Source organism: Chiloscyllium punctatum, chromosome 4, assembly GCF_047496795.1.
Source record: "Chiloscyllium punctatum isolate Juve2018m chromosome 4, sChiPun1.3, whole genome shotgun sequence".
NCBI classification, from domain to species: Eukaryota; Metazoa; Chordata; class Chondrichthyes; order Orectolobiformes; family Hemiscylliidae; genus Chiloscyllium; species Chiloscyllium punctatum.
Window position 1 is genome coordinate 2,438,362 of NC_092742.1, and position 13,925 is coordinate 2,452,286.

Below are 13,925 nucleotides of genomic sequence, written 5' to 3' on the forward strand. Positions count from 1 at the left end.
ATCCCTGCGGTACCCCACTGGTCACTGCCTGCCATTTCGAAATGGAGCCGTTAATCACTACCCTTTGTTTCCTGTTAGCCAACCAATTCTCTATCCAATCTAGTACTTTGCCCCCAATCCCGTGCGCCCTAATTTTACTCACTAACCTCTTGTGTGGGACTTTATCAAAAGCTTTCTGAAAGTCCAGGTACACTACATCCACTGGATCTCCCTCGTCCATCTTCTGAGTTACATCCTCAAAAAATTCAAGAAGATTAGTCAAGCATGATTTCCCCTTCATAAATCCATGCTGACTCTGTCCTATCCTGTTACTATTATCCAGATGTGCCGTAATTTCATCCTTTATAATAGACTCCAGCATCTTTCCCACCACTGAGGTCAGACTAACTGGTCTATAATTTCCTGCTTTCTCCCGCCCACCCTTCTTAAAAAGTGGCACAACATTAGCCGCCCTCCAATCCTCAGGAACCAACCCCGATTCTATTGAACTCTGGAAAATAATCACCAGCGCATCCACGATTTCCCGAGCCACCTCCTTCAGTACCCTGGGATGCAGGCCATCAGGTCCCGGAGACTTATCAACCTTCAGACCTAACAGTCTCTCCAACACCAAATCCTGGCAAATAGAAATTCCCTTAAGTTCAGGTCCTTCAGCCACTGTTACCTCAGGGAGATTGCTTGTGTCTTCCCCAGTGAACACAGATCTGAAGTACCCATTTAATTCCTCTGCCATTTCTTCGTTCCCAGTAATATATTCCCCTGCTTCTGTCTTCAAGGGCCCAATTTTTGTCCTAACCATTTTTTTGCCTTGGACATACCTAAAAAAGCTTTTACTATCCTCCTTTATATTCTTGGCCAGTTTACCTTCGTACCTCATTTTTTCTCTGCGTATTTCCTTCTTACTAATCCTCTGTTGTTCTTTAAAAGCTTCCCAGTCCTCCGTTTTCCCGCTTATCTTCGCTAAGTTATACTTTTTCTCTTTTAACCTTATATGTTTCTTTACTTCCCTTGTCAGCCACGGCCGCCCATGTCTCCTCCTGGGATCTTTCTTCCTTTTAGGAATGAACTGATCCTGCATCTTCTGCATTATACACAGAAATATCTGCCATTGTTCCTCCACGGTCTTCCCTGTTAAGGTATTAAACCATTGAACTTTGGCCAGTTGCTCCCTCATAGCTCCATATTTCCCTTTATTCAACTGAAATATTGTCACTTCAGATTGTACCCACTCCCTCTCAAATTGCAGATTGAAGCTTATTGTATTATGGTCACTACTTCCCAATGGCTCCTTCACTTCGAGGTCACTGACCAATTCTGGTTCGTTACACAATACCAGATCCAGAATCGCCTTATCCCTGGTCGGCTCCAGCACCAGCTGCACTAAAAATCCATCTCTGAGGCACTCCACAAAGTCTCTTTCTTGAGGCCCGATACCATCCTGATTCTCCCAGTCTACCTGCATGTTAAAATCCCCCATAACAACTGTAGTAACATCTTTGCGACAAGCCAATTTCAGCTCCTGATTCAACTTACCTCCAACATCCAGACTACTGTTTGGGGGCCTGTAGATGACTCCCATGAGGGTCTTTTTACCCTTAGTGTTTCGAAGCTCTATCCACACTGACTCTACATCCCCTGACTCTAGGTCCGCCCGCGCAAGGGACTGAATATCCTACTACTAAGACTTTATAAAGCTCTGGTTAGGCCCCATTTGGAGTACTGTGTCCAGTTTTGGTCCCCACACCTCAGGAAGGACATACTGGCACTGGAACGTGTCCAGCGGAGATTCACACGGATGATCCCTGGAATGACAGGTCTAGCATATGAGGAACGGCTGAGGATACTGGGATTGTATTCGTTGGAGTTTAGAAGATTAAGGGGAGATCTAATAGAGACGTACAAAATAATACATGGCTTTGAAAAGGTGGATGCTAGAAAATTGTTTCTGTTAGGCGAGGAGACTAGGACCCGTGGACACAGCCTTAGAATTAGAGGGGGTCATTTCAGAACGGAAATGCGGAGACATTTCTTCAGCCAGAGAGTGGTGGGCCTGTGGAATTCATTGCCACGGAGTGCAGTGGAAGCCGGGACGCTAAATGTCTTCAAGGCCGAGATTGATAGGTTCTTGTTGTCTAGAGGAATTAAGGGCTACGGGGAGAACGCTGGCAAGTGGAGCTGAAATGCGCATCAGCCATGATTGAATGGCGGAGTGGACTCGATGGGCCGAATGGCCTTACTTCCACTCCTATGTCTTATGGTCTTATGGTCTTAAGTGTTCCCTTACTTTAAGATTTTTTATAAAGTCTGGTTCATTATATAGCACTAGGTCCAGAATAGCCTGCTCCCTTGTGGGCTCCATGACAAGCTGTTCCAAAAAGCCATCCTATAAGCATTCCAAGAGTTCCCTTTCTTTGGATCCACTGGCAACATTATTTAGCCAGTCCACCTGCATATTGAAGTCTCCCATGATCACCGTGACCTTGCCTTTCTGACATGCCTTCTCTATTTCCCGGTATACGTTGCAACCCTGGTCCTGAGCACTGTTAGGAGGTCTCTACATAACTCCCATTGTGGTTTTTTTGCCTTTGTGGTTCCTCAATTCCACTCACACAGACTCCACATCATCCGACGCTATGTCATTCAGTGCCATAGATTTAGTTTTGTTCTTAACTAACAAGGCAACCCCGCCCCCTCTGCCCACCTCCCTGTCTTTTCGATAAATTGAAAATCCTTGGATGTTTAACTGCCAGTCCTGACCCCCCGGCAACCACGTCTCTGTGATGCCTACCACATCATAATCATTCACAATGATCTGTGCAGTTAGTTCATCTGCTTTGTTACGAATGCTACAAGCATTCAGGTAAAGTGCCTTAATGCTAACTTTCTTATCATCAGAGATATCGGAAGTCATAAGATGTCCTAAGTTATCCTTCCTTTTTGCTGCATTCCCAGTCTGCCTCAAGTTTAAATCCGCCTGCACACATGCTATCCTGCTGCTTATCTTTCCATTTAACTCCATACTCCCTGATGCTTTCACTTTCCCTTCCCCCACCTCAGAAGTTTAAAGTCCTACTGACCACCCTATTTATCCTCTTCACTAGAACATTGGTACCTGATCGGTTCAGGTGGAGACCGTCCCAACGGTACAGATCCCCCCTGTTCCAAAACTGATACCAATGCCCCATGAAGTGGAATCCCTCTTTCCTACACCAATCCCTTAGCCACGTGTTTACTTCCCTAATTTTCTTATCCCGATGCCAATTAGCATGTGGCTCAGGCAGTAATCCGGAGACTATGACCCTTGAGGACCTGTACTTCAATTTCCTTCCTAGTGCTCGATAATCCCCAAACAGGTCCTCCACCCTAGCTTTGCCTATGTTGTTAGTCCCAACGTGGACCACAACAACTGGATCCTCCCCCTCCCGCTCCAATATCCTTTCAAGCCGGTCAGAGATGTCCCACACCCTGGCACCGGGCAGGCAACACACCGTGCGAGACTCCCGATCCGTCCCCCTAATTATAGAATCCCCTGTAACACCTACTTGTCCTTTTGGCCCTCCCTCTTGAATGGCCTTCTGCACCATGGTGCCGTGGTCAGCTGGCTCATCCTGTCCACAGCCCTTTTCCTAAACCGTACAGGGAGCAAGAATCTCATACCTGTTAGACAAGGTCAAGGGCTGAGGCTCCTGCACTCCTGAACTCAGGTTCCCCCTACCTGCCTCACTTACAGTCACACTCTACTAGATAAGGTGTGATTGAGGTTCACAAGGAAGAGGTATTAGAAATCCTGCAGAGTGTGAAAATAGATACATCCCCTGGACCGGATGGGATTTATCCTAGGATCCTCTGGGAAGCCAGGGAGGAGATTGCCGAACCTTTGACATTGATCTTTAAATCATCATTGTCTACAGGAATAGTGCCACAAGACTGGAGGTTAGCAAATGTGGTTCCCCTGTTCAAGAAGGGGAGTAGAGACAACCCTGGTAATTATCGACCAGTGAACCTTACTCCAGTTGTTGGTAAAGTGTTGGAAATGTTTATAAGAGATAGGATTTATAATCATCAAGAAAAGAATAATTTGATTAGAGATAGTCAGCACGGTTTTGTGAAGGGCAGGTCGTGCCTCACAAACCTTATTGAGTTCTTTGAGAAGGTGACCAAACAGGTAGATGAGAGGAAACCAGTTGATGTGGTGTATATGGATCTCAGCAAGGCGTTCGATAAGGTTCCCCACAGTAGGCTATTGTACAAAATACAGAGGAATGGGATTGTGGGAGATATAGCAGTTTGGATCAGTAATTGGCTTGCTGAAAGAAGACAGAGGGTGGTGGTTGATGGGAAATGTTCATCCTGGAGTCCAGTTACTGGTGGTGTACCGCAAGGGTCAGTGTTAGGTCCACTGCAGTTCGTCATTTTTATAAACGACCTGGATGAGGGCGTAGAAGGGTGGGTTAGTAAATTTGCAGACGACACTAAGGTCGGTGGAGTTGTGGTGTTGCAGGTTACAGAGAGACATAGATAAGCTGCAGAGCTGGGCTGAGAGGTGGCAAATGGAGTTTAATACGGACAAGTGTGAGGTGATTCACTTTGGTCAGAGTAACCGGAATGCAAAGTACTGGGCTAATGGTAAGATTCTTGGTAGTTTGGATGAGCAGAGAGATCTCGGTGTCCAGGTACACAGATCCTTGAAAGTTGCCACCCAGATTGACAGAGTTGTTAAGAAGGCACACAGTGTTTTAGCTTTTATTAGTAGAGGGACTGAGTTCCAGAACCATGAAGTTATGCTGCAGCTGTACAAAACTCTGGTACGGCCGCACTTGGAGTATTGTGTACAGTTCTGGTCACCGCATTATAAGAAGGATGTGGAAGCTTTGGAAAGGGTGCAGAGGAGATTTACTAGGACGTTGCCTGGTATGGAGGGAAGGTCTTACAAGGAAAGGCTGAGGGACTTGAGGCTGGTTTCATTGGATAGAAGAAGGTTGAGAGGTGACTTAATAGAGACATATAAGATAATCAGAGGATTAGTTAGGGTGGACAGGGAGAGCCTTTTTCCAAGTATGGTGATGGCAAACACGAGGGGGCATAGCTTTAAATTGAGGGGTGATCGATATAGGACAGATGTCAGAGGTAGTTTCTTTACTCAGAGAGTAGTAAGGGTATGGAATGCTTTGCCTGCAACGGTAGTAGATTCAGTACTTTAAGTACATTTAAGTTGTCATTGGACAAGCAATGGTGGTTGGGTTGGTTGGTCCGGGTGTCCCAGAGGTGTTCTCTGAAACATTCCACAAGTAGGCGGCCTGTCTCCCCAATATAGAGGAGGCCACATCGGGTGCAGCGAATGCAGTAAATGATGTTCCACCAGAAATTCACCTGCACCTCCACACACATCATTTACTGCATCCGCTGCACCCGATGTGGCCTCCTCTATATTGGGGAGACAGGCCGCCTACTTGCTGAACGTTTGAGAGAACACCTCTGGGACACCCGCACCAACCAACCCAAACACTCCGTGGTTCAACACTTCAACTCCCCCTCCCACTCCACTAAGGACATGCAGGTCCTTGGACTCCTCCATCGCCAGACCATGGCAACATGACGGCTGGAGGAAGAGCGCCTCATCTTCGGCCTAGGAACCCTCCAACCACAAGGGATGAACTCAGATTTCTCCAGTTTCCTCATTTCCCCTCCCCCCCCCCCACCCTTGTCTCAGTCCCAACCCTCGAACTCAGCACCATCTTCCTAACCTGCAATCTTCTTCCTGACCTCTCCGCCCCCACCCCCTCTCCGGCCTATCACCCTCACCTTAACCTCCTTCCACCTATCGCATTTCCAACGCCCCTCCCCCAAGTCCCTCCTCCCTACCTTTTATCTTAGCCTGCTTGGCACACTCTCCTCATTTCAGATTGGTTTGACAGGTCGGCACAACAGCGAGGGCTGAAGGGCCTGTACAGTGTTGTAATGTTCTATGTTCTATTAAATGGGTAACCCAATGAATCTCTGCACTGTTAGCCAGCTCAGTGTTCTCACCTGCACCTTTTCTCATCTGGAGAAAAGTAGCAAAGGAACCACTTTGAATGGCTTCTCCTCCTGCTTTTCTACCATAATCTTTGGTATGCCAAGGGTTGATCCTTAGTCCCCTCCTACTTTCCTTCTCCATGTAGCCCCTCAGCCACAACATCCAAAGACACAGTGTTAGTGTTCACATGTTCCCTGACAACATTCAGCTCTCTCTCACCATTGCCACTCTCAACTCTTCCACTGTTGCAAAATTATCAGACTGCTCATCCTGACATCCAATACTGGATAAGCAAATTAAATAATGTGAACACCAACCTGTTGTTTTAGTGGGTGGCACGGTGGCACAGTGGTTAGCACTGCTGCCTCACAGCACCGGAGCCCCGGGTTCAATTCCCACCTCAGGCGACTGACTGTGTGGAGTTTGCATGTTTGCCCCATGTCTGCGTGGGTTTCCTCCCACAGTCCAAAGATGTGCAGGTCAGGTGAATTGGCCATGCTAAATTGCCCATAGTGTTAGGTTAGGGGTATGGGTGGGTTGTGCTTCAGTGGGTTGGTGTGGACTTGTTAGGCCGAAGGGCCTGTTTCCACACTGTAATGTAAATCTAATCTAATCAGACCTGCCTCCGAGTTCCATTCCCTAGCAACTCACTTTATCCTTCTCCCTGCCAAGATTAACCCAGTCTGCAATCTGGATGTCACACCTTGTTTGATCCAGGGATGAATTTTGACTTCATGCTTGTGCATCATGACACAGCTTATAAGTTTTAGAGGTACGGTCTTTTGTTTTAAAAAGTAAATGATAACTGAAAATTCAGTGGACAGAAAAAGCCGATAAATATCCAGAGGTTCACAAGATAAACAAACGTAAGATAGTTACAATTCAAAATGTAATTTGTGTTTACTTGGGAAGGTCAGAGCGACAGCCATAAAATGGAAAGTCGCTTACTGAGCCAAAGAACTAGAAACATGACGTCTGCAGTTATATCAGCAAAGGATATGTGACTCATGTTGCTTCCCAAAATTAAAATTTTGCAATGAAAAGGAGTTAATTTACATTATCGCCTGGAAACAAGGTACGGGTGTCACGTTGCTGTGGAGATGATGGGAGTTTTGTGATTGCTCTATTTTGATCCTATCTCTGTGAATTCAGCTTGCACATAGGCAGCAGACAAGACTGGCTGATATTTGGAAAGCAGTTAAGAGATTGTGACAGTTTTGGGTCATAAGTAGTTTACGACCCATACAGAGTATGTGAAAATGTGGTGGAGTTAGGTTCAACTGAGGTATTGAATAGGGCATTAGATGGTTATTTGGGTATGCAGAGATATGAAGAAAAGGCAGGACACTGGTACTAGGCAATGGTGCTCTTTTAATGTGTCATTACAAATATTATGGGCCAAATTTTTTTTTAACCATTTTCATTTTGTGGGATGTGAATGTCACTGTCTGGCCAGCATTTATTGCCCGTCCCTAGTTGCCCTTGAGAAGGTGGGGGTGAGCTGCCTTCTTGAACCGCTGCAGTCCACCTGCTGTGCGTTGACCCACAATGTCCTGAGGGAGGGAATTCCAGAATTTCAGGTGGCCTCCTTCAGGCTGTAACTATTATTTGATGTTGTTATTTTGTTTTGTTCCTTTGTATTTGTTCTATGAACTAAGTAGGAGTTTAGTAAAGTGGTTCCCATGGTCATTATCTCAACAACTCATGTGTAAATGACCAGCATTTACTGAATTTATGAGGAAACAGAAATGAAAGCACAGCACCAAGAGGTGAGGCAGCAAATCAGAAAACCTTTGTAAAAATCTAACCCAACAGGTTAATGCACATTCTCTTTAGGAATCCTGAGGCAGCCATAGTTAGACACAATTTCTTCCCAACTGTTTGACCATTCTCCAAACATGCCCTTCCTAAATTACTAACCACAACTGCCTAATTACCGTCCCTGATATCTAATACTATTGCCCCTATTAACTGTATGACCATCTTTCTAAATAATTATTTACCCATTGTGCCAAATAAAAGTGAACAGAGTGTTGGTGAAAGATGCAAATTGGCAGTGCCATGCACTCAGCTCCATGGTGAAAATAAACAGGAGGCTGGGGTTTCTCAGCCACAACTGTAAATGGGTGTAACAACAGGAACAGTCACCCACTTCCACTGTCCTATCTGCTCTGATTCGGTTGGTGGCACTTTCACGTTTAAGTCAAAGGCTTGGTGCCAAGTGTGTTAAGCTCCACGCTCTGAAGAGACATTAAATGAAGCTTTTCAGGCTGATGCAAAAAATCCCACGACATTATCTGATTGGAACAGGCAATGGAACTATCCCAGACCCTTGGCCAATCTTTACTGACAAATTGTCTGGACATTACCATAGTCCTGACTGAAGGAAGTTACTACATTAGTGACCACATGCAAAAACCCTTCCTCAATTGTCAGAGGAACCTCGATTATCCGGCATTCGATTAACCAAATTTCAGAATATCCGAACAAGATCGCAAGGTCCCGATGCTGGGGCTAAATGATATTATCCACCATTCAATTAATCGAACAAAATACACCCCACCTGTGTCCTTCAGATAATCGAGGTTCCTCTGTACTTAAATTCCAGACATTCTTTATTTCTCCTTTTCTGCTGAGAGATGAGAATGGACAGGGACAAACAAGCTGCTGAAAAGCTCAGTGACCCCCAATGCTCTAGGTTGCTAAATTTACCAATGGAAAACTAAAGGAGTGATGCTCATATAGTTCCGGTGATGAGGGAGTAAAGAAATGCCTATCAGAATATGGCAGGCAGCTGAGTATCAGTGAACAGGTTTCTGAATTTACAGACAGTTAATTATTTTCTTTTCCAGACACAAGCCAAAATAACAAATGGATTCCGGACTATAACTCCAACCTTCAGAAGGGTTTCAGATACTTACACGTTATTTGCAGTTAAATTGGAGAGGTTGTTTGGAACACATTTCTTCCCAAGTGCAGCAAAGAGACAAACAGGGTTGGAAACAAAATGCACACAATACAGATCAGCAGTGTATATCCTCAGATTTCAAATTACTTCATTCAAAAGTTGAACATTCTAGACTTCACAATTATTTGTACAACCAATAGAAAGCAAACCATATGTAGCCCCTTATGCACAAAAGCAGCTTTGACACGTACAGTTACAAAGGTTTGCGAAAGGGTTCTCAATGACCACAGCTTTTATAATGAGTACATTAAATCACTTCATAATAAAACAGGTGGCACAATGACTTAAATCTAAACAATTCTCACTTGTCCAGGATAGCAGTGCTAACATTTCAGGTTCCCCAGAAATTAGCATGGGGACTGCAGAGAGCAATTAGCCCTTACCTAATCATGATGCTGCACTCAACATGCAAACGTAATGCTGCCTGCAAATTTATCTGACTGTAGCATGCAGCCCAGTGCTGAAGAGGTGAAAGAAGAGTTAATGAGCAGGACAAACCTTGAAAAAGTGGCTCAAAGAGCTAGAGAATACGTTCCAAGGTTCTCTGAGGTGATACTAGAAGTCTTGGTGCAGGAGATACTCAAGAAGAGAGAGTTCCTCTTCCCTCAGGGAGCCAGAAGGCTTTGCAGGTAGATGTTAAGAAAGTGATGGGAGTGGGAAGAGTTTGAGAGTAACAGGGACACTTTTCATACCATAAACAGGACCTGTCACATACATCGCGTGACAAGGAACATGTTGGGAATTGCTACATGACTGCTTTAATCTTTAGTTCAGCCAGATTTTTCCCATCTTCATTGGTTTCCAATTTTGAACATCAAATAAAATAGTTTGAAAGCACACAATCTTAACAAGGTTTAATAAGCTAGTTACACTGGTCAACTGTTAACAATTTCAAAATTCCAGACAGCCAGATAAAAACAAGCAATAATTCGAACCAAAAATTCATAAAATGAATCTGTCTCCACAAGAAAAAAAAGACAGATAGTACCAGCTTGACAAAGTGCCACCTTAGATTATCCATAATGCTGTAAAATAATCAAACAGTATTCAACAACCGAGGGAAGAATTGCTACAAATTAGTCTCACTGGTTGCCATGTATTTTCTTCCATGAATTGGGGGTTCTTCGTACAAACTGAGCAAGAGACAGGAAGTGAGCTGTTGATGAAAGGTACAAATAACCCTACCCTTGGGAAGTACTTCACCATTATACAACAACAACTCTGGGCAATCTGAAGCAAACTCAGTTGAAAACAGTTGACAATTCAGTGACAACCCTCCCAGAATTAAACTCCAGCTTCAATCATTCCTTCATGATATTACAACGTCAATCTTCTGCTTCTTATACCTGTAGTCAGAATACTCTGTACGAACTGATAAAGGGGATTTGGACTTTTCCACGTAAGATTGGATGAATCATGTGGATTCATTATCACTGTACATGTTTTATAATATCAGTTAAGTAGTCACATAGGATTTTCTTTTCCCTCTGCTAAACTATAGTACCTAGAACATCGAGAAATAGTTTTGAGAAAGGGAAGTCAATGGCCAATTTTGGCAGCAGTTTGAAGTTAGCTCTTACTTGTATGTTCGGGTTTTGTCCAACCAGATTCCGCAGATAATGGAACCAACCATTCCAGCAACCACAATAGTGAGCCCAATCCTCCCAGCATTCAATTCTTCACCCTGAGAGAAAGCAGAAAATAATCAGCAGGTTCCCCAAAGTTGACAGTGGTACCATTCTTCTCTGGTCTGCACTTGTACTCATACTGTAGGTCATCAACACTGAATCTAAAATCAGCTTTCTATTAAACAGGGTGCATTTAAAAATAAAACCATTAGATCTCTGGATTATTTCTGTCGTCAGTAATCCTTGTTGCTGATAGCTGATTTCTTCAGATTCTAATATACTAGGTTAGATCTCTTCAAGGCAAAAATGGATTAGCATCTTGAAGAGAGTACATTATCTGATGTAACAACTAGGACAATTGCCTGGAAATTTCCTAAGGGCAGAATTTTTTGACTGTGATGTTACTTGCTCCATTACCCAAAGAGTGTTGAACTCATTCTTGTTCATTCCCGCAGCCATTTACCATTCAGTGGGCTCAAGGTGAGACCTCCACCCCCATTTGGGAAGTAATCCTGGAAGATGGATATTTCTGGACGAGGGGGGCCTCTGATATGCAAAAGGCCCGCTTCCAGAGCACTAGCCTAGGCAGCTAAAACTGACAGGGAGAAAGTGAGGACTGCAGACGCTGGAGATTAGAGTCAAGAGTGTGGTGCTAGAAAAGCACAGCCGGTCAGGCAGCATCGAGGAGCAGGAGAATCGACGTTTCGGGCATAGGCATTCCTGATGAAGGGTTTATGACCGGTTATAAACTTGATTGTCCTGCTCCTCAGATGCTGCCTGACCTGCTCTGCTTTTTCTCTGAGCTAAAACTGACAGGCCTCCCCTAGCTGCAGCTAAAATAGCAATGGAACAGGTTAAGGGAACCGGCCATTAATTGGTCACTTAAGGACCTCAGTTAGCCCAGGACTGGATGGGTTGCCAATGTATCCCTTACCCTTCATTTGTGAGATAGGCCCAGGACAGGCAGGTAGAGTGCAGACAGAACATGCTACATCTTAATAGCACCATGTTAAAATCTGAAGCCAGAGAATCATACACTTCTGCCCAATGGTTCATACCATCAACATTTAAACAGTTAGGTTCGGGAGGAATTGACTCACATTTCGTACCTTTGTTCTTGTGGCTTGCTAAGAGGGCAGGTTCAAAATACTTCCAAAATACAAATAAAACCACAAAGTTTATAACCGGTCACAAATGCCTCAAGCTCAAACTGCACAAGTAAGGACTCAATCAAGTCAATAAATAGAGAAATACAAAACAGGCCAGCAAAGTATTTACAACCTTTCCTAGTCCATTACACAAGCCCTTACTTCAAACCCAGATCATCGTCCCTAAATGACCAATGAGATGGTTCCATGTCCTTAACTGGCAACTGGACAAGCAAGTGGTTTATGGTATAGATTTACATCGATGAGACTGAGATTGGCCAACCGGGCAAAGTAAAATTCAATGTGACAATGTTGTGGCGAAACAGAATGCAACACACTGACATAGTGCAAACTATCAATTTCAGCTATCTATTCATGGACAGGCAGCAGCAGAATCTAATCCCTGCTCACAAAAAAGGAAGAAAACTTTGTGAACAGTTATCACAGACTCCAGTATGATCATCCCAACTGCCAATTTTGAGAATGAGGATGAGGAGCAGGTGCCCATTCCACCTCTCAACAGGGACAGTATGTGTGAAGAGCCCAGCACAAGAGAAAGTACACTCAAAAGAGTTTTACTCTTTAAATAAGAAAGCATAGAGGTACCGATCTCTGTTTGTTGTGAGTAGGCTTTCAGTACATTGAATCTTACTGAACAGAAGATGGCCATTTGGCCCATTGTGTCTGTTGTGCCCTGTATCAACGTACTATGCTAAAATTGGATCTTTATGAGGATAAACAACACTGTTCAGTTCCAGGTCCCTTGGGCTGATCAAATTGAACAGTTTCACTTGCCCCAGAATGCCTGAAGAATACCTCCTACAGCTGGCAGGTTGCACAGACCCTTTACTCTCCTTTCCTTTAAAATATTGTGATCACTTACTGCTAAGAAAACAATCAGGACACAGCACAGAAATAAACACACAAATCTTCTTCATTTTTAAATAAAAACATTGGGATACAGCACAGAAATAAACACATGTAATTACTAGGGAAAAGCACTGAAGACAGTTTTAAAACTAATAACATTATAATTGGTTCCTCAATTTTCTCACTGGGTTAAATAACTCAGTTATGGGCAAATAAACAAGTATCTCCCAGAAAGGGATCAATGACAGATGATACTGGAGAAACATGGAAAGTATCTTTTCGAGATTTCAAGTCTATACAAAAAGACACTAGCTTGTTGTGAAATATTATTGCTTTTCCTGATCTTCAGGCAGACTCATATATATCTCCTGTAGGAAACAGGCATTATCATCATTAGACAACTGAGTGGCATCATTAAGTCTGGCACCTTTGTCATGTCGACTTGTACAGACTACTGCCCTCCAACAGAAGCTCAGATCTGTTGTTGACCATTTCTGGTGATATGTAGAATCAGTGTGTGTGGTTATGTTAATAGACGGGCAATCCAGAGATTTGGGATAGTAATCTAGAAAATTGAGTTCAAAATCCACTATGGTAGTTACAAGACTTGAATTCTCATTACGAAAAGCTGGGGTTAGTAACTGTCTCGTGCTGGTGTATTGTCATAAAATTCCAATGGGTTCACCAGTGTGTTTAAGGAAGGAATCCTGCTGTCCTTACTCAACTGGTGTTTAATTGTTCTCTGAAATGACACCATTTTTATATGAAACTCACTGGTAACAGTTCAAGAAGACAACACACTTCTGGCTTCAGGGCAACCAATGATAGGGCAAATAATTCAGTGAAGGGGCCACATTCCCGGAGGAAAGATGCTCAAGCAGCAATCAACCTGAGCTAGGCAGATCTCCCCAAGACATTTCTGTGTCAGTCACATTAGACTTCCCACTTGAATAGATGTGAAAGTACTGTTGGCTCAGCAGTGTTGCTTCTTTATGCTCCAGATCAAAATAATACTTTGCCTTAAAAGGGAGGCCTTTAACAGATGCATCACTCCATCTTCCACCTTAAACTGGGAGGCCCACTGGGAACATGCTCAGCACTGACATATTTGTTTGTTCTTGCAATGGGATATGGGTGGTGCTAGCAAGGTCAGTATTTGCTCCTCATCCCTAAATGAGCTGCCCATTTTAATCCCAGTCACCAGCACCTGATTCATACCCTCACAGGTGCCTTTGATCCAGCTTCCTTTTAAATGAGTTTAGGATTCCTGAATCAACGACCAAACTGGCCAGTGA

At 43.9% G+C, this 13,925-nt stretch overlaps 1 protein-coding gene across 3 annotated transcripts in view; it reads right to left on the bottom strand.

Annotated features, from left to right (window-relative positions):
- Nucleotides 1-13,925, bottom strand: part of flvcr2a (FLVCR choline and putative heme transporter 2a) — a 163,136-nt gene that overhangs the window by 81,764 nt on the left and 67,447 nt on the right. For all 3 annotated transcript variants that reach the window (XM_072567961.1, XM_072567959.1, XM_072567960.1), the window contains one exon: nucleotides 10,565-10,668. In XM_072567961.1, the coding sequence (XP_072424062.1) occupies nucleotides 10,565-10,668 (104 nt within the window). The remainder of the gene's footprint in view (nucleotides 1-10,564; nucleotides 10,669-13,925) is intronic.